Raw genomic sequence first — 21,845 nt, forward strand, 5'->3', positions numbered from 1 at the left:
CTTCAAATAATAGACTTTGAGCTAGTCTTACTAACCTCCTCGAGCAAAGCTATTGGATAGATTTACATCCAAATGTCCTGGCACTACCTGCTTAAACACAGTAGACATTCTTGAAGCCCTCCTTTGAGTGCCTAAAGTCAGCCAAAAAAAGAATAGAAGATTAAAAAACTACAGCGTTACTCAGACTAACACTTAACATAACTGATAAAATGCCCTTTTTCAGGCAATACAGCTAACTCTTGCCAATTCGGTACTTCAGATTTATTTCTTAAGACAGATGTATATACATTGGCAACAGCACAGAGATGTTAGATACAGCTAAGCGATCAACATATTTTACAATAAATGAAGCAAAGCATGCACACTTTGGGAATAGTGTTATTTTACAAGAAAAGCCACTGTTTGGCTATATTAGGCCAATTACCACACACTGAATAAGACAAGACAGACACAATTTCAAGTCACATACTCTCCTTTCAAGACACTGGGGTTACCCTCACGTAAACCTTAACAGGCTTCATCACATAATAACTGAAGTAGAACATGGATTTATTTCTTCATGGTTCCACATATGTATTTTGAAAGAGTTTTCACTGCAATTAAAGCTCTACTTGGAAATTACATTAAAAGCCCTTTATGAGTATGGAACACACGTGAAAATGCCTATATACCCTCCACTGCTGCTGCAGCTAAACAGCATATCTGTTCATGTCACATTTTCTAATTATATGAAATAGCGTAGTATTTTCATTCTCTTCAGTTTGGCAGTCTCTTATTCAATACATAGTTTTCAATATGCTCAATTTGTTATAAAAGACCTTAAAGTGCATCTTTGCTTTTGATTCTGTTAAGTAATATGATTGTTGCATTTGATGTAATAAAAACCTGGAAAGTTTTGACATGTTGATATTCTGGAGAACTTTATTTTATTTGTTCCAGAATTGTAATAAATTACTAATGCCTCAAGGTTGGCCATCATACTCATGTGAATTTCATCAAAAACTATGACCCACAGGTGGATAACTGTTTACTGTCAGATTAAGAATATTGAGAAATATTTTGGGAGAGATTATAAACAACCTTTAGGTACTGAAAACATGTTCACTGAAACCAATAGTGATAAGCTATCTGGGAAGTGTAACAACAAAGAAACAACTGAATTCATATGGGACATTGAACTAACACCAAATCAGAGAAAACCCCCTTTTCAACTTAGCCACAGAAAACCACTATATAAACCAATTTTACCTGGAGACAGAGCAATTGTTGGTCTAACAGTGAGAGTATTACTGCCATTCATTTTGCAGTGGACGGATATCACATTCAGTACAGCTTGTAGGTATTTCTCCTGTTCTATACTGCTTGAAGATTCTAAAGAAGCAGGAGCTAGAGCCACAAGAAGAATGGAATACATTAAAATACAAGTACATTTATAAATACATAGATAGCAAAAGAAAAAGCTTATTATGTAAAGCAGAGCACTGAAAATTCCATGGTTTGTGTATCCAACATTCAAAAAGCCATTCTTTTGACAACAAAGAATACTCAATGTTCATCCCCTGCTGCAGAGCAGCACCCAGCAATGTTCTCTTGTATTCCACTCCACAAAGCCAAACTTCTGAAAGAGTCTATCACCTCCTGGTCACTACTTAAAACATTCATCATTAGCCAGGGATCAATACAAACAGAACAGAGATGTTGTAGTTCTCCTTTCATTCTCAGAACAAAAAGTAACATTTCTAAGTTTTGCTGTCAGCAAAGTTCACCCTTTTACAAAAAATGTGTAGAAAACAGATAGAACTGTTTTATTAACAAAAGTAAGTTAAAACCATACTCAACCAGCTCTTCCTCATTCCAGTAAAGGACAGTTACTTACCTATAACTGGAGGTTCCTTGAGATATATTGCCCATTCACTGAAAGTATACATATATCAAAATCCACCAGTTCTTGCACTCTGCTGCATTTAGAGACATCAATGGACACAATCTACATGTCCTTCAGGTACGCTACCCCCAGAATCTGACATTTTTAATAAAGAATATTAAATAATAAGGAATAAAGAAGAGAGGAAAGAGGGTGGACAGTGCATGCACACCTGGATAACACACCTTAAAGGATGTCCAATTATGAAAAGTAATGTTCCTCTTCCCTAGTGACAGTACACCTGCTCCTTCACCAGTGGGTAAGTTCAGGAAGTGTCTTCCCACATGCTTAGGTAACTTGTAGGAGGAAGGGCTGCACAATTTGTTCTCTGAAAACCTCTGAATAATCCCTTACATGCCTGTAGTTTCAGATGACTACTCTACACATCTCAGACATGGATATTTTTTTTTTTCAATTGTTATTGATGTTGCTTAAGTTGCTGGAGGCATGGAGAAGGACCTTTTCAGATACAGAGAACTGGCTGCAAAAGACTGGATGAAAGCAAAGCCAGAGAGGAAACACACACAGTTTAAAAACCGAAAAAAAACCAACATGAGAAGGTATGATGCTCTAAGAAAGTATTTAAGTTAAACAGACAGTCCACTTAAGACAATCTTAAGACTTAAAAACCTTAAAGGAACCAGTAAGAAAACACAGAACCAAGGAAAAAAACCTCAAAATAAGAAAAATAATAATAAAAAATAATCTTAACCAGAAAAACTCCACTCATTTGTGTCCAGGTGCAAGGACATAAAGGAAGGAAAGGAAATGAAGATCAGGTCCTGGGCCATCCTCTGATGACAACAGAAGTGTCCAGTCTCAATGAGTCAGATTTTTTTCAAATGCCAGGCATTAGAAAAGTACAATTCTGTTGCATGTGTAGTTTGGTTCTATATAGCAATTCAGTAATGTGCATAATTTCTCTAAAAAATATGTTCTGTGCTTCTTATTTAAGATATTGATCTCAACTATGCTTAAGAACTTGTTTAACAGACGATGTAACAGGAAATCACAAAAAATGTTCATTAAGTTCCAGCAGGTCCTCTTTGCTTCTGTGTATCAGCCCAGAAATGCCTAATAAAAATCTACACATAAGAAATGCTTAGGAAGTTATACATCTGTCAGCTTGAATTTAAGATTATCTTTGTCCTCTTAGTTTGCATCACAATGTGTTTTTCAATAGACTTTCCTTCATCGTACACAACTCCTACTGAGGCAAATGCATGCATCTGTGCATAACTATCTTTACGGATCAGTTTTTTCAGGTTTTGTTTCACCAAGCTTCAATTTCATTATGAATAAAATAAGTATGCTATAAATATTTTTCATTTTCCTTGTAGTACTTTCCTGAGGAGAGTCTCCATTTTCTTCATATTTTAAAAGAAACAGTAACTCCAGAAGCTAATGTCTGACAGATACATTTAGGTCGAACAGATTATCTATTGCCTAATACACTGCTGGAAGTATGACAGTGACATGACAAAAGACTATATCAAATTAAAAAAAGAAACTGCCTACAAAAGCAATGAGACTGCACACAGAAAACTTGCTTTAATAGGTCAGGCTTTGTTTTGGAAGGCTCTCATACTCCCATGCACATAGAAATGATAGCTACTACAAAAACCATTGAAGTATTTGTCTTTATACAATTCACAGATTATTCCTGCAGACTTTTCAATTTATTCTATTTACACCAAGTTAAAGATGCCTGGCCAGTATTTCAGCTACAACAATCACTACTAAATCAGTTTATAAGACTAAGATTTGAATTACCATGCTTAGTATTCAAACCATAAACCTGTGGAACAACTGGTGTAGCTCATAGCTTTGGCAGCTGCTGTGTTAACTATTGGTAGTACTTTACTGATTCATGTTATGAATCTTTTCAACAAAAATGCATTATATAAAACCCAATTCATTATGTCGCTGAACTACAAAACGCCCTCAACAAAACACTGAAGAGACATACTGAATCAATGCTAGAGCAGTGCATATTCAGCAGATAACTAGTGATTCACAAATTACTGTTAACAGCCAGTCTAGACATTGTCTAATGTAAAAATGTTTTTCTAATATCTCTGAAATTTTGAGATTTTAAAGGTGAATTTGATATACACAAACCCCCATATAGCTAAATATTATGTCTGATATAAACAGTTCTTTACAAGTAAAGAAAATCGTGGTTTTCATAAAGATACTCCATGAAGGAAAAATTCAGGACTATGCAAAAATAGTTAAATCATGTAATCTTCAAACTACTTTCATGCAACTTGCACATATTTGTACATTATGTTTGTTACAGGTTTTGAAAAATTCTATAGAACAAACTATTCAGTAGAGTCAAACCTTTTAATTGCATTTTAGTCATTATTGGGGTGAAATGCAAACAGAAACAGGACTGAGGAATTTCTTTGCTACCTTAATGAGTTCCTAGTATTCCAATTCTACCTCACATTTTCTTTTTCTGAAAAAAGAAAAATCATGGCCTAATTCTAGAATAATTTCTAAACAACTATCAGTTTGATTAAAGAGAATATTGGCTTTTTCTTCAGCAATACGCCAAATTCCTTCTCGGCATTAAAGCAGCTCCAAAGAAACTGTCAGCATAACAGATGGAAATCCAGGCAGTCACAGTAAATATCCTAAACATTGCCTGTCAATGATGAAAGTCAACTAATACTCTTCCCAAAACTAGTGTTGCCCTAATGTTATACAATTCTGAAAAATTAACTACTTTGACAAATCTTGTGCTGGTCCAATCCTGATCACACAAAGGAACAGATTTACTTAATGCAAAGACTCCAACTAGAATCCTTCAGGTCTATGCTTTACAAAAGATAAATAAAAGTTAAACTAGTATTACAATGAAAAACATTAGAAAATCCAATGTATAATGGTCTCTCTAATACTTTATATAATCATCTATTGGAAGGGACAACATAGAGTCATTACATAAACCAGTGCAAAGGAAAAAAAGATAAAAGAAAAAAAAAGATAATTTAAGGGAAACAGGGAAAGTTTGCATTGCATTTGGCAGATATCAGCTTTTACTGAAGACGTTTGGTACATATATTAGCTCTGTTCAAATTATTAATTGACATTTTCTGAACCACCTTCATACCATTCAGGAATCTGCTTCTTGACATACAGTAATTAAACTGAACTAATATCAGATATATTCATATCCTGAGAGTTTTGATTCAATCATATCACCGATTTCCTCCAGAAAAGTAAGTATTTCTCCATAAAATTACCTATACAGAAAGTCTAGCTCATCAACTCACCTGCAGTATGTGTGTTTTGCGATTTGAAGAGGCCAACAACACCTTTTCCATGAAAGCCCCCAGATCTAAGTAGAAAAGTACTGGTTTTAGTGTTCTTCCAACAGACAACTGGCAGGCGATTGTGACGGTAACAGCGAGCAACTCTCTGCAGACTGCTGTCTTGAACAGACTGAGGTACTACCAGAAGCCCAGGATAACTGTATTGACAAAAAGGTGATAAAAATTGAACAACAATTGCTTTCAAAATTTTAAATAATGAAAAAAAATTCCTCAAATTACAAGCTGAATACACATCTTGATGAAAATACAACTCAACTGTTAGAATTATATTTAGTAACTATCATTTTTAGTCCAATCCTAGCAAATATATTAATTTGGAAAGAAAACTGAATTTTAAAACCAACTTTAATTACAAAAAATTTGAATGACTATCACTACTAGTCTCTCTCCATTAAAGGTTACATTTTATACAGTAGCATTTTTCTTCTTTCTATCTCTTATCTGTCTATAAGGAAGCCAAATTTTTGACCACAACAGAAAACAGAATTTTGAGTCATGCAAATGATACAGCAGTTTTGTTTTGATATTTGTATACGAAATATGAGAACTGGAAGGAAAGAACGTTAAATTGTTTAAAGTATCACCACTGAAACAGTAGTTTTTGTTTTATGTCAACATACATTTAAATTTTACAGTCAGATTCCTTGGAATAGTGTATTTGAAACTTCTTCTGTTCTTTTTAAAACACTACAATACCTTAAGAGATTAGGAAATTCACTGATAAAAATAGAAAAATACAGAAAAAATCACTTTTAAAAATAGAAAACCCAGCAAGATGGTAGTTTCATGTTAGTGTTCACGTTAGTGAAAGAAGGATTCAAGCAATATGAAAGATTATTTTCTATCTCCTCCAAAAAATATTCAATTTAAGTGCCAATCCCATATGGTAAAAGAAACTAAGATGAGGAGCAGGGAATAGTTTGTGCTTACTAAACAACTTTGTTCCTGTACAATATACACTGTTCCTGTGAATTCAGTTCTTTGATATTTACTGAATTGCCCTCATACAAAATCAACGTACATAATATTTATGGTCTACTTCTTAAAACACAGTAACCAATCTAATATAGCACTAGATAAGTATTTATAGCCTGAGACTTGTAATTCACTCAGATATTAATTATCTTTTCAAAAAAATCCTATAGAGTATTAAAAACTGGTGGTTTTAGGGGAAGGAATCATTTATGTGAATCATCTTCAAAGCACAAGGAAAATGAATAGGTTTAATGCCTTCATCTGCATTGTACTCAATGGTGATTGAACAAAACCAGTTATTAGTCTGTTACTGTAGATAAACAAGAAATAAACAGAAAACAAGAATGATCCAGTATTTTTCTTGTGTGCCCTTCTTCCATGAAGAACTGGCAGTTTCATTACCCATAATGAAAGCAATGATGAGCCAAAACTGGCTTTGGAGATTGCAAATGCTCTTTTGGTACGACTCATGCAGATATGCTTTTGTATTAAAAAGAATTTTTGTGGGTATTTGTAGTAAACTACATCAGCTTTCACAACAAAAAATGAGTTAGTAACGTTCATGTGCTAAAACACAGCATGTGACTTTCAGCACATGATAAACTTTTAAAAGTAGGATAAATTCAATTTTAAAACATTTTTTATTTGAAGAACATAGTTATGCATAGTTGTTTCTGAGGCTTGCTTTTTTATTTAGGAACAGAACAGAACTTATATGCAAATGTATTAAATAACTTCCAGTACCAACACAGCAAGTTACAGAAACCATACCGAGACAGTGTTCTACCACCTAACGTTATTGGCTAAGTCAGAAAGCTAAAAAACAGCCTAATGATTTAGACATCAGTGTAGAAAGCCAAGCGAAACTGCTTCAAAAGGCAATTCAGAGTATGTAGGTCAATCCCCTCCAAAAGCCCCAGGTGCACTCTCATTCCATGGGCCACAGAAAGAACCTAGGAAGGAAGACTTCTGTTGTCTGACAGAGATTCTGGGGCAGTTCCGATCGCTTCCGGCTATCATTGCTGGCAGTCTTTCCGAATCTGATGAATACATATACAGTCACCAGAAGATGAATCTCTGAGTGGCGTATGAATAGCTTCAAGGTCACTGGCTGAACACTCCTACTATAGACAAAAAATTTCCTGGAGTAAGTTGCTTAAATGGATACATCATGTGGTACGTGTGTTGTGTCACCTTTATTTTCAACTGCTTGACTGAATTGGGAAACTCACCTCCTGCAAAGTGAATACATCCTGTTCAGTGCAGTTATTCTTAAATATTCAGTTTTTGAGCGAGAAGAGTTACTACTGATGGTTCCTAGTCCCAAACGTTGATAGTCTCTAAAACAGGCTCTTTCTACTAATTGCTCCATTGTTGATTTTTCTGATGCTTTTAGGGTACCACTTGTGTGCAGCTCACTGTCATCTGAAACTAAAGTTAAAAACCTTTAAGAGTTTGCTGTTTGGGAGGCCAGCAGTTACACAGAAAGCGATGCTACTTTCTTCTTAACAAAGTAATAGTTCGTCTTACCGTCAGTGACAAATGACAAGAACTAATACATACAAAACACAGTCTATAGAAATGACAAGCAATACAATAATATCTTAGGCAGGAAACCTGAATATATCGCACAGTTACCTACTGCACTTGTGACTGGCATGGCTGACAACTTTCTCACTAAAATCCTGTAAAAAGTTATCTCATATTCATTCGAACTGAATCGAAGGCAGATAATCTTTCTTTCAACAACTTATGAAAACTTGTTAAACAACAACTTCTATACAAAGATGTACACAAGACAGAATAATGAAAAACATGTACATAAATTCATTAAACATCCAAGATAAAATGGACCTCACAATTCTTTTGAACTATCTTCAAAAGGTGTAACAATCTCTTTAAGGCTTGGTTCAAATAAAAAAAAAGTTTCTGTGTCATAATTTCACAACAGATGACTGTCAGTTTCTTAATGCCTCAGTTTCAATGTCAATCAGCAGTTTCAGCCGTGCATGTCAGCTGCACTTTCCAAAGCAGAAAAACCTTTAACCATGAGAGATAAAAACCATGTCACAAGTTCAAACTACACTGAAATTCAAATCAAGCAAGGTCTTTGTACAAAACTGTCACCTGTCTGTTACTGACATTTCCAACTATTCCCAAATACCTCCGAAAGCAGATTTACTGTTCACAGCATGTAATGCTACCACCTCAAGCACTGAAATATGTGTATATGAGGGGAAGTAAGTCTTCATGTATGAGGCACTGAAAAGTACATAAGGATTTAAACTTAAAACAGGACTTCATAAAACTGGAAATGAAAATTATTTAAAAAAATAAAAATCATGATACAACTAGAATTTTACTGTCAGTAGACACACTCAGAGTTTACAGTACTAGAACCCATACACATTTTTTGTGTGTGCATCTTGGCACAAAAGCTAAATGAGTAATTTTATTGCCCCTGCAGCTCATCAAACAAAACCAAGAATTCTCTATTTGACCTAAATAATAAAGAATTTAACACTGTGGATATCTCCCCTTTTTTCTGTGTTTTCATATTTGTCATGGTAAGAAAGAAGCTACAAAACATTTAACAAGTATGCAGTGCACTAACAAGAAACAAATGAGTTCTAGAAATAATTTTATTTTGGGGCATGTGGAAACTTGGTATTTAACAGTTTTGAATGGAAAGCTATAATTGACTCAGGTAAGAAGAGGGTGCACGTTTCGAGATATTTTTTCCTAAATGTATTTTTCTCTCTTGGAAGCAGGTATATCGGTGATCAAAATTAGCAACACATTTTCCTGTGTATAAAAATCTACAGACTGTAAGAGCTCCTATCACAGTCCTTAACCTGAAGAGGGAGATGAAGATGTTTTGCTGTCTCAAGTTTAAAATGGATTTTTTAAAATTTTATTTTGAAAAGAGGAGGAATAATCCCTCTATTTTACCATTCCTGAGATATGACTGTAAAAGCAGGTTTTACAGACTCCTATTTTATGGAACACACCAGTATGATCACCTATAGGAAACAGAATTTAGTAGTGATGAGGTTCTAAACTCCGAAAATAAAAAGATGGGGAGGAATTGGAAGGAAATTAAGTGTTCATTAGCAACAACTAATAACTAAAGTACTGTGCCTAGTTTTGGAAATCACATTACAATGTGGACCAGCTAAAGAGGACTGAGAAAAAAGCAATAAAGATGGTCAGAAGTCTATCAAGACTAATAGATAGAGAACTGAAAGAACTGCAGATATTCAATATGCAGAAAAAATCAGAATAGAGAAACATTACAATAGTCCATAAATACATTAAGCACTACAATCTGAATGAGGAGAATCATCTCTTCTATATGTATAATGTGGAAGAATAACAAGTGAAGGCTTTAAATTGTGGCAAGGAAACGTTTAGGCCTGAATATCAGAAAGTTCTCTTTTTTCCTCCAGCATTAAGGACAGTTAAAGCATTTGTACAAATTGCCTAGAGTTGTGGAACCTCATCTTTGAAAGCTTCTAAAAAAAAGCTAGGACAGATTAAATATGTTTATCTTGCCTTGGGGCAGAGAGATGGAGTAGATGATGTCTTGAAGTTCCTTCCAACCCTAGCTTTAACATTTCTTTTTTAAGACAGTCCATCACCTGCTTCACATAGTTCTTGTTTGCTTCATTGTTGGTATAGCTGCATAGTTTCCTATACTTCAGTTTTCAAGACTTGCAAACAAAAGGTCATTCACAGCAGGCAATGTAAAAGAAATTGCAGTGATTGAATAGCAAATTTCCTATGGCTATTTCTCTGAAGCAAAGAGTTACTCCTGCTGTCAGCTGACTATACCTGATGTGTCAGTGCAGCATGGAAAGAAAAGCAAACCGTCACACTTTGATCACGTTACACGTTCCCAGCCAAAGCATCTGGAAAGCAGCAGGTAGCAAGCCTCACAATTTATATTTTTATATTTTTGTTACGGAAGAAAAAAGTGACTATCACTAATGTTTATATAACACCTGTGTTCATGGAAGAATGTAATTGTTTTGTACATCAGCCACACAGAAACTCTTAAAATGTCTTCATCAACAAGAGAAGTATGAATACGCAGGTATGATTGTGCTTGGTGAAGGACACAGAATCACCCAAAAATCACACAGGTACAGCCTCCAGAATTGCTTCCGACCCAAAGAATCTGCAACATCAGAACACATACTAACTCAGCACTTAAGGAAGATGCTGGAAATCCAATTAAGAACATAATTTTTCAGTACTGTAAAGACATTCTGTATTTTGTAATCCTTTCTTTTTGCCTTTTTTCTACCACTTTTATTTGGAATGAAAGAAAAGAATCAATAATTTTTAGCTTTCCTGGAATGGCCTTCTTCCATTTCAGAGAGAACAGAGACAGTGCAATAACACAGTCCTGCTTCAGACAACTTTTACATATCTGCTCGTAAGTCACATAAGTTGCCTTGCTCACTGACCAAATATTCAAAAAGAAAATTTGGCTTGTTTTGAAGAAATTGTTAGCGTTTGATAAATTATCCAAAATGCTTATTTTTTTTAAAAAAAGAAAGAATGGTATGACAAACAATACCTGTTTATGTACAGGAGAATTTGGTTCCCTCTAGTGGTTTATTATAAATTAGCACTGATCCAGATAAGGATATACTGACAGCAGCACATGGTAGGAAAAGAAGTATTTGGAAGAAAGTCAAAACTCCATACCATCACATGAACTATACAAAGTGCCCAAATCACTCTCTACTTTCTGTCCCCAAATCCTTTCAAAAAAATTAGAGAAAATGGTATTTTCAGTAGTAATGACTTCTGCTGCTTTCAGAAATCATTTGTCACTTCCACATCAGTAAAAATCTTCCACAGTATTTGCTCTTGCTTGAATCTCACCAATTACTGCTTTCTCATCATAGACTAATCGCAGATGTCATGATGTCTAAAGATAAATGGAAGCTACAGCATGCTTCTATGCTGTTCCATCTACACTATTATGATGTAAAAAACTATTAAAAAGATACTATATGCAAATAGTTTGATAATTACAAAACAATGATCTAGTATTTTGCTTTACCACTGAATGAAGTCAACTTCCTCTTTTGCCTCGTCACCACAAAAGAAAACACTTACTATACACAAATATTGTACATATTTGCAACCTTTCTCCTTCCTCTCTAGGAAGACTCTGAAATTTCTTCTTGAGGACAATATATTGGCATGGAAGCATAATAGGATAGACTTATCAACCAACGAGGAAAAAAATGTTTTACTATTACCAGAGATATCATCATCTTCATTCCAGCCTGGGCGATTCCCTCTTTCTTCCACTATTGTGCCTGTCTTCTTCTTTAATAAATATTGGCGTCCAATTGTCATCTTCCCAGCACGCTTTGCTCCTTTCACAATGCTTTTTGAAAAGGTACTATAAATTCAGAACAATAAAAATATTTAGAAAGATGCACCAATTCTCCCCAACAGCATGTACAGATTTTTATTATGAACCCATGTACCCAAATAAAATGTAATAATTTTCATTTAATGACAAAAATTATAACCTCCAGAAAAATTACTTCCTATATTAATTTTTAAACGCCTATTTTATTATTTTGAGATTAATTTGTGTCTATTATGCCTAATGGTAATGAACAAGCAGCCATCACCTTTCTTTAGGTGTTTATATTTTGCTAGCAATGTCAGATCTACAAAGTAAAGGCAGGAAAGATAGAAATTACCATAAAGTTTTAGGAGTCCATGGCTAGCTTGGGATTCTACTTTCCTGTGTCAACAATGCAATAATCAACAGAGAATTACAGGAACTACTACTCTGGTACAGACTAATGATACATCAGTCTAGTAAAAATTAATATATAACAAACTTCAATAGAAGACCCAAAGCTCAAACTCTAGACTAAAAAACTCTAGGAGACTGTACAGACTGTACTGGAGAGTAAAATTCATTCTAACCCACATTAGGTTATTAGCCTATAAAGTAATACAAAAGAAATCTGTTTTTTATGTTGGCATAGTTTCCACAGCCGAAGATGCTACTTATTTGTTTGTGTTTCAAAATCTACTGAGATGCTTGTTCAAATTTACTGCAGCCAGAAATTTGGATAAATAACATATTCCTACACCAAATCAATGTGTATATGATACTAATCTACCTTTTATTCAGTAAACATAAAAAGATGCAGAATAGCAATCAGTTATTTTGACCTTCCTGAAAACTGCTTGAATGATCTCTATTTCTGCAAGCTGTCAGATTGTTCAATGTATTTGACTAATACTAAACAAGAACATCAGTAATAAGAGAAGAATGACTATACCGGAATGAAGTGTTCTTTTCTTTTTGTTTTGGTAAAATTATCTGTGGCGCTGTTTGCCCAGCTGCAAATGCAAAAGTGCTGAAGATAGATTGAGGATAACGGAACTTCATTAACTGTTTCTTAAATATTTCCACCACTTCAGGACTTACTTCTTCATCAAATGCTACTTTAATTAACTGCATATTAAAGACATGACACATTAGAAACTGAAAAAAAATTACAGAATAAAAGAAATTAAAAGATCCTGAAATATATTAGCAAAATTCCCATACCTATGCAGTACTATGTCTGTTGGAAAATATGAATATATGCACATATACGTTATTGATTTTGCGGGATATTAGACAGCTTATTATTTTCTAATTTAATTTTTATTTTTATGTCCTAATACTAAGGTATTTTCACTAAGAAGCATCTGGAATACTCATAATATCAAACACAAAATATTTTGTAAACCCAAGTAGCAGTGCTGGCACTAAGATGCCTACAACAGTTCAAATACTAGTCACATGGGACAGCTTAGCTTGGAAATGCTCTGCCAGCTCTGCCCATATACTGGGAATTAAGGATGGTAATGCACTTCAAAGACTCTCATCAAGCAAACAATTTCAGCATTTGTATGTCACAACCATTAGAATTCTGTTACTTAGTCATTTCAATTTTTGCCTCACCTTGCAAAGTACAGAAAACTGCTAATAATAAAAATTTAATAGAAAAATCTGATCCTTAAAAAGGAACTAACCTTGTGCTATTCAACACTGATCCATCCACACCACTAAAAATGCTTTCTGAAAGGTTTTGAAAATAAATAAAAATCCCATCCCATCATCCTCAGCCAAAAGGACGACAGTCAGCAATTCGGGGTGGGGGGTGGGGAGAAGAAAAAAAAAATACAGAGAGAAAACTGGGAATCTGTAAAAGGGTCCAGAAGATCTTTAAGAATGTGGAAAAAGCAAACAAAGAAATATCCTAGAGCTTTATTTCTGAGTGCATACCTATACACCTTTTGAATGTTTTTTGTCATTTAGAAGGTGGATTTTATCACTGTTTTTTTAATTTCACTTGTTTTGTAAATATTTTCCAAATGACTAATAACTCTGTTGTTCTAGGACCTCATTGAAAGGAGCTCTTGAATCTTTAGGGGTTACACTGATCTGAAGTTTTAAAGACATTAAACAGCGTAACTCCAGCCAAAACCTTCTGAAAGTCACAATTAACAAATAAAGAGGAGGGGTTATTTCATACTGTATTGAACTCTAGCTGTTACAAAGGGAACAGAGAGTAAACTGTTTGCTGACTGTTTTTGTTCTCATAACCTAATATAAAACTATGCTAAACAAAAGCAAAGATGATGTTTGACCAGAATCCAGCACTACAAACACTAAGCAGTGTCTGTATTTAGCATATCATTGAAGCATGCTAACTCTATTCTGGTAAAAAGATTTCTGGAAAATAAAAGTCCTCATGAATTCCCCTCAAAAGTGCACAAGAACAGCTTTCTTTCAGTTGTTTTACTCACTCATATTTCTAATCTTATGCTTTTGAATAGGATATTGAAGGACTATTAGTTAAATAATATCCATCATTGTAAGGAACAAGTAAAAGGCTGATCATCTATTTTATTATGTTTTCAAATGTCACAGAGTTATTGTTCTCAATGAAAATACACTTCTGCAGTCAGCCAACCCAACAAAATACTTCATCTCTTAAGTACCGCAGTCTACTTTCAGTCCATGATATAAAATTCTTTGCCTTCAACTTCCCATCTCTTAGGGCTTGACTACAACCAAGAAGAAACATTTTGAGAAGACTTCAAAGACTTCATGATTCCTAATTCTTAAAAGTCCATCTCTGTCAATCGCCCTGCAGTACACGCTTCTGTGAACACACTGAGGGTGATCCTACAGACAGGAAACTACCAGGATCTGTGCAAGTCATATGGAGGCTCATTGGTTCTGGCCAATGGTGACTACCCTAAAGATTCCTGGAAGTGCAGCTTCCATGTGAGACGTACCATGACGTTCTGACATGGATTTTTACAGACAGCTGGTAAAGTGACAAGTCCTGAGAAGAAAGCAGTATTTGTAGCTTTTCCATATTCATTCTATGTAGCTAGAGGAGAAAGCATATTTTCATTGGCCTGCCTAGGCCTCTACTTACTCACATTAAGTGATTTTGGACACAAAATAGCCCTTTACTGGATCCAAAATAGAAAGGTGAGGAAAGGAATGAAAGAAATCAAGTATGAAAACGATGACCCTCTGTAAACATCAACTGGGCAAAGAAACACCAGGGTTTCTATGGGAAGACTGCATTCTCTATTTACGGGGCAGAAATCTGAACTCTTCACAAATATCAGGACAAAGTGCTGCTCTTAAGTATTTTGAGCTGATTGTGTTGTCACATAATTGTTACAAAACTTTCTTTTACCTGAAAGGTAGCTGAAGTGATCTGCAGTCCTTCCTGCATACTCTGCTGCAGCTGGTTCTGTATAGAGATCTTCTTCTCCTTCGTCACAGATGCAATAGGAAAGCTCCGGATCACTGTCTGCTCTCCAACTGAGGACCATAAAATTGTATTTACAGATACTTGTTAGATGACAGAATGAGATCTGGTCTGGTCACATTGTACTTTGAACAGATAGGAATGAGTAAGTACAAAGCCACACGAAAATAACAGTAGAGAAATAATTTCAGGCAAAAATACCTGAAAAGTTGGTAAATTCCTAAAGTATTATTTGTAATCTGAATTTCTGCTTTATTTCATCTGGGATGATTAGAAAAATATTCTCCTTCTGAGTCTTTCTACACAATGGAAACACATCCCCAAAATTAAGGTTGGTAGGCGGTGAAGAAACAGTGTCAAGCCTATTCAGATTCCATACTGCATTATACAGCTTATAAACAAGGAATGATGTATACTGATATCTTTAAGTATGACCACGAGCTTTCCACAATAATTTTTTTTGTGAATGTTGTGAATGACAATCTGCTTGGAAATGGCACATGCCAAAATTTGAAAATTCACCATTCAGAAAAGCTATTTCCATTACATGCTAAAAAGAATACTGAATTTATTAATAATCATTTTGGGGAGAATACTAACTCATTAATATTTTTTGTTAAACACACTTCCAGCAGCTGAAAAAAACTGTTTAATTAAAAGCTAGGGGTAGTGGAAGCTGCAGATCTCACACAGTATGTATCTTCTTTCTTAGTGGTAAAGAAGCTTACAAACGTTGCTCTGTAGAGCAGCGTTATTAGACCAACTTTATAGATGTAACTAAGATATAAAGATGTAACTAACATATAAAGATAACCAAGCACTTTGTGCATTCAAAAGCCTATGGAAATCACTAAAGCATGGTCAGGAATGTCCTTGTCTTCTGCCTCCAACTTCAGGTAGTCTGTAAAAGCCTGTAATACCACATGACAGTCTACTGAAGTTTCTTCTAAGACAAGTACATATTATGATCTTTGTATTACATAAATTACTGAAGACAGCACTCTAAATAGCTACCAATACACAGGAATAAACAAACATTTAGCATGTAATGCCTCATTTGAAGAAATAAGTTCTAGTTAAGTTAAATACAAAATCAAAATCAATCATTGTCATATCTAGTGATAAAAAAAACTATATTAAGGGATTATACTTATCTGATAAACATGAAAAATTATATGGTGAGGTATATACATTTTGATGTTGATGCTTGAATAGGCGGACAGGCCAGCTCAAAGTCCTGACTATCTGAAGGACCACGATTACCACTGTTTAATTCTTCTTACCCAGTTGATCATGAGGAGTGCCTTTAAATATAATTCTGTAAGTGGTAAGGAATAAAGCTCCTTCAGCAGGGAGGATGTGAGGACCTCCAAGCAGTCCTCCTGTAGCTTCCTCTCTGCCATCAGGGTCCAGCAGCACACGAAGACCTTCACACACAAATTCTTCTCCTGGCAGTAAAGTTGGTCGTAGAATTTTGGGCTGATGCAAATAAAAGGAAATGTAAGTGTAATATCGATGTTACGGCAGTGTAATGGCCATGTTAAATCTCAATCTAGTTATAGTACTTGGCTTAAAAAGCTCCAGAACAAAATTGTTATGAGACTGAGTCCAAAGAAGGGAGATGGAGTTTGGACTCAGCTAAGAGAAATAGGTCTCAAAAAACAGTGGGCATGCAACAGCTTGTTTATAATCAGAAGTTTGGCTCTACTAGTTTCATAAGTTCATATTTCATGACACCAAAGCCAAGCACTTTATTTATCACTGGTGGAAATTTTTTTTCAATGTTTTGATGTCTCCTCCTACCATGATTGGGGGGGGAAGATTACTAAATTCCATGATTCTAATACTTGTAAAGAATACAAATATGTTTCACAATACTTGCCTTCTGTATTGGTGGAAGCCGCCTACTCTCACGATGGACGGCCTCCAGGGTCTCTATGTGCATTGCTACAATGCCTGGAAAGCAGTAATACCATAAATGAAGTCTCACATAATATGAAAGAGAAAGTTGCAATCTAATTAAAACTCTGATATTCTGAAATCCTCAAATTTAAACGTCAAAGGAATGAGTATCTGAAATTCAACAGCAATTATAGTCTAGAAAAGAAATCTAACCTTCTAATGTCACTGAAAGTAACTAAAACTAAAAAGTGCATTTCTCTCACTAGGAAAAAAAAAAGAAAGAAGTCTATTAACCAGTTTTTTGTCACAATTCTTACCTGGTATCATGCAGTGAAGACCCTTGATGTGATCCTGTGTAACTCCACTCTCTGTGCAAACCTTGTCAATAAACCTGGTGATGAAGCGTACAACTGCGTTTGCAACATCATTGTTCTCAGAGTCCTCAAATCCACTTTCAGTGTCATAACTCTCTGCAACACTGCCTGCAATACTGTAGACATAAATAAAAGAAATTTCAAGTGTGAAAAATTCAGCTGGTGATGCACATATGATACTCAGCTAGACAAAGACAAGCTGTGCGTGCTTTTTTTTTTCTAGCTACAGTACCTAAACCTTGCTAAAAGCATATGGTGCTATCACAATTTCATTGTATTTTCACTCTCACTAATACTGTCAGAACTGCATGGATAATGACATAGCAGAACTCTCCCTCCATGAGTCCAGCGCAGACAGGCCCACAAGAGAAAAAATGCTGTTTGGAAGGAGCTCTGTGTCTTCTCTTCATAGAGTCAAACACATTATTTGTAACCCATGGTAAACAAATACCCAGTTACATAGAGAAAGATACGTTAAATGAGTATTTTGGTTGCAGAGCAAAGCATTCAAAAGCTAAAAAGACCACAAGAAGAGTTTTTGTCCATCAGACAGAAAATACAATGAAGTTAGCATGAGACGTACTTCGAATGTCTAAAAATGCCTCCCATAACACTATTCAGGGCCAGATTCATACATTGCAATACACACTGCAACCTGTCTACTAAGCATGTCCTAAAGCCTGATTCAGAGGTGTTTAGGTAGCAGAAATGAGTAGCCATGGGGAGTTTGGTACCGATAGCCTGCCTATCTTTTACTTGATGACAATGTTCTCACATACTGTTCTAGAATTTCATCAGGTGGGAATTCTGACGGACCATAATTGATACAGAAGACAACAAACAGAGAGGGAAGAAGGCTTGTTATGAAATGTCCCGGATTTGCACGCTAGGGAATCTAACTGGTGTTATGCTCCTCCTCCCTCCTTAGTAATTTAACCTTTGCCACAGTGGTTTAGCCTTCTTGGTTTTTGTGAACTCCGTGCCTTTCTTCCTTGCAGCTGTTGTACAGAAATTGTGATTTTTATGGATGCTATACAAATGCTTTCTCGATTTTAGGTTCATACACTGTTTTTTTCAGTTATGTAAAAACTAACAGAGTAGGTTTTTGGCTGCTGTTTTCTTTCTCATCATACCCTATGTCTTCAATGTTTGCATTACTAGATTAAAAATTCTTCCTGCAACAACAAAACTCTTATGTTCTTTTAAATGGTGGTAAATTACTCCTGATTAAGTTCTGTTATTTAAAAGGAATCATGTTAGACTTCTGCTCTCCTTAATTAATGGACTTGAAAAGAAGAGAAGATATCAAAAATAAGCTGGTATTTAGAGTAAGTCCTGAAAACTAAGAAGCTTTTCAAAACTGTGGCCCACTCTGACTGATTAGAACTGAACTTGTGTACCCACCTGTTTGTGACAATACTGTTGCTTCCACTCTCCCAGTCACCAGTAGCTGATGTTCTTAGTAACTTGTTCTTACTTGTATCCAGTGGGACTAGCAGGTAGACCATGAGGTTAGCAAAATGAATTGCCTGACTGAAAACTGTACTTTCCTCATTCTGGACTAGCTCCTGTTGAGTTTGTTTATTAAGAGTTGGCCATAATCGCAACTGCTCAGCAGCCAGGTCCATTGCTGTCTTATCCTGGTCTGGACCTACAGGATTTTTCTCCTAGAAGATATACAGAGAGAAATATAAAGACATGGAAGAAATAATAAAGGTTTAACTTGAAAAAAAAAACCTAGTCAAAACTTTATTTATTAAATTGTTTATTACACTTCTTCAGTTATTTAAATTATACATTAATTTAAAAAGAAAAAGCAAATAACTACAGTCAATAGGGTTTAAAAAGAGTTAACGATTAGTAACTGAGCTTTGAAGGCAGTTTATTGAAATATACAAGTAGCACAATGTGGACAGATATAAATAACATAATTTCTTTCTAGATCTTTTTTATGCTATATGATCTCCATGTTTCTTCAGAGTGGTTTACTGATTTTAATGTAGCTGCTCTCCTCAGCTTATCCACTTAGCTAACATCAGAACAAGCATAAATCAGATTGAGAAATAACATGCAGCTCATTGCTTGATGCAGATGATGTTCTCCAAATGCCTAGGATGTTCAGGCGAGGCAAGCTTTTATATAGTTTCCATAGTTTCCATATCAGCTGAAACATTCATGTTTTCACATGTTGGAGTCCAATTCTAGCACTTGCTTGAAGCAAACTAGGTAGCTGGCACATAGTCAAATTGTATTATAGCCTGAGGAAGTTAGAATAAAGGAAACTGGCAGCTGATATTAGTGACCTAATGCCTGATGTTAAATTATTAAAGGACTAGGTACCTTGTGAATGTTTTTTCAAAACTAAGTTAAAGTTGAGCTCATTTTCCATATAAATACATGTAAGGGTTAAAGTAGATGCTTCCTTGTAAGTTCTACTATTCTTTACGTTTTGGTTGGTTTTTTTTTTTTTTTACACAGTGTCAGATTGGAAGGGGCTCCCCACACTGACCCACAGTCCTTCTCTCTTTATCCCTGCTATGTCTGACATGCCTTTTCAATTCTTCATTCTGACTACATTTCTGGCAATATCTGTATTTTACTTCCTCTCTAACACTGTATGACTTTGGGTAGTATACACTTCTCAGTCACGTAGTTGATAATATTTTCATACAAGAAGAGAGATTACAAATGGCTCTTTACCACGTGTATGTGCTCCTTCTTAAAAAACCAACCAAACAAAATCTTATTTTAGCATGCTGCAAGGCTTCCCATAGTACTTTCATTTTTGCATTAGAGATATACTTTCTTCCTACTAAGACAATTTGTGTTCTGAAGATCTGTCCAATTTTAATAAAGCAGACTGAGTGCTTTTCAACAGCGATCACCCTAGGGTTTGGTAATAATCTAACACTGGACACTAGAAGTGCTGCTAGCTTAGATTGTTCATCCAATAGAACTGTCATTCATTTGTAACGTTGCTACACCATAAGTTACTACTCTCAGGAAAAATAGACACTTTAAAGTGTGGAGAATTATACAAAAAGTAGTTGTTTGAAAAATCTTAAGAGCAACATCAATTTATAATGCTTTGCAGATAAATGTAAATTTTTGTTATTTTTTGTGTTATTGTATGCTGGTTAGTATGGGAAAAATGAAAGAAAAATACGTAAAATTGGAGAAACCATAACTTAGCTCTCTATAACTTCGGAGACAATTAATATGTGAATAAAAATATTACCTTTATTTAATATATCCTCCTACCTTTTGTCTCAATTGTACTGCATGGTTGTCGTCTTTGGCTGCTAGGTAGAGGGAGCGAACTTGATTTTGCACGTTGCTATAAAAGGTTGTTTCCCAAAACTGCTGGTTAGTCCAGATAGGATGATCTTGTACACAGGTGTAAGCAAACTGACTAACTCCAGGTGCTAATTTCTGAAAGCAAAGAACATGCAAATTTGACAGATTACTCTTATTATCTAATTTCCTTTAAAGGCTATGGCTTGAGAATCGAAAATAAAAAATAATTAAAAAAATCAGTTGTACAGGCTGAAATATGCAATATATACCATCTTTTGTACTGCAATATAGGAAAGAGAAACTATCTCCAGTTTTGTGCCATTAAAGAAATTAACATACAGGAAGTCTGTATACAAGTCTAACACCAGGGCTTTCTTGATTCACAGCAGAAAAAGGAGACTCGAGATTTCCTTGCCAAAAAAATATAGTATTTTTAATAACCTAGTCCTACAACATAGAAATCAGTATTCAAACAGATGAAAATGATTTCTCATTTTATTTAAGAGTCAGAACTAGGGTAATGAAATTTAAAATAATTGTAAATGGCAACTGAGTCCTTCCAATAAGCTGCATTTGTTGCAACAGCAGAAGATTAGATAAATTGTTGTATTCATTGTTATCTACAGCACTATATGACCCAAATACAGGTCCTGAGAGTACTAAATTGAGTTCTTTGAAATCACAAGGGTCTTGATCCCTATAAAGTCTCAAATAAAATCAGAATTGTTACAGTGTTATTCATTATGAATGCACCCTTTTTTTTAAGTAGGTCCATTAGTTTAGGTAGCACTGGTCTCCCAATGAGTTAATATTCTTGATAACCACATACAATGAAAGGAAACTGATTTCAATGACCTGAATCACAAAGAACGAAATCTTTTTTCATACATTCTCACTTTTTGAAAAAAAGGCAGCCACAAAAACATTTGTGATGTGTACTACATATAGCAAAGAAGTACGTAATCTAAACACCTGCTTACAATTATTTCTGCAGCATAATAAAGTGCATTACTGGGTGCCTCATTTAATGGCTTTCACTCAGAATACTACATACCTGAAACACACACTACACCTAGAAGTTAAAATTTACTTTAATGATTATGTTGTAAACCACTTTCCTGTAGAGCATGAATACTACTCAATTCAACATTTCTAATTGTACAACTGCACATAACAGCCAGTATATATAATACCT

At 34.9% G+C, this 21,845-nt stretch overlaps 1 protein-coding gene across 1 annotated transcript in view; it reads right to left on the bottom strand.

The window, feature by feature from the left end:
* SBF2 (SET binding factor 2) overlaps positions 1 to 21,845 on the bottom strand; it is a 215,650-nt gene that overhangs the window by 36,664 nt on the left and 157,141 nt on the right. The window contains exons 18-29 of the mRNA XM_086471998.1: positions 20,615 to 20,785; positions 18,758 to 19,020; positions 17,297 to 17,469; positions 16,960 to 17,033; positions 16,361 to 16,556; positions 15,003 to 15,130; positions 12,573 to 12,748; positions 11,523 to 11,668; positions 7,476 to 7,674; positions 5,209 to 5,405; positions 1,249 to 1,386; positions 36 to 131 (exon numbers count right to left, since the gene is read on the bottom strand). Coding sequence (XP_086328124.1) covers positions 36 to 131; positions 1,249 to 1,386; positions 5,209 to 5,405; positions 7,476 to 7,674; positions 11,523 to 11,668; positions 12,573 to 12,748; positions 15,003 to 15,130; positions 16,361 to 16,556; positions 16,960 to 17,033; positions 17,297 to 17,469; positions 18,758 to 19,020; positions 20,615 to 20,785 — 1,957 coding nt within the window. The remainder of the gene's footprint in view (positions 1 to 35; positions 132 to 1,248; positions 1,387 to 5,208; positions 5,406 to 7,475; positions 7,675 to 11,522; positions 11,669 to 12,572; positions 12,749 to 15,002; positions 15,131 to 16,360; positions 16,557 to 16,959; positions 17,034 to 17,296; positions 17,470 to 18,757; positions 19,021 to 20,614; positions 20,786 to 21,845) is intronic.

Source organism: Leptosomus discolor, chromosome 12 (genome assembly GCF_034619465.1).
Source record: "Leptosomus discolor isolate bLepDis1 chromosome 12, bLepDis1.hap2, whole genome shotgun sequence".
Taxonomy (NCBI): domain Eukaryota; kingdom Metazoa; phylum Chordata; class Aves; order Leptosomiformes; family Leptosomidae; genus Leptosomus; species Leptosomus discolor.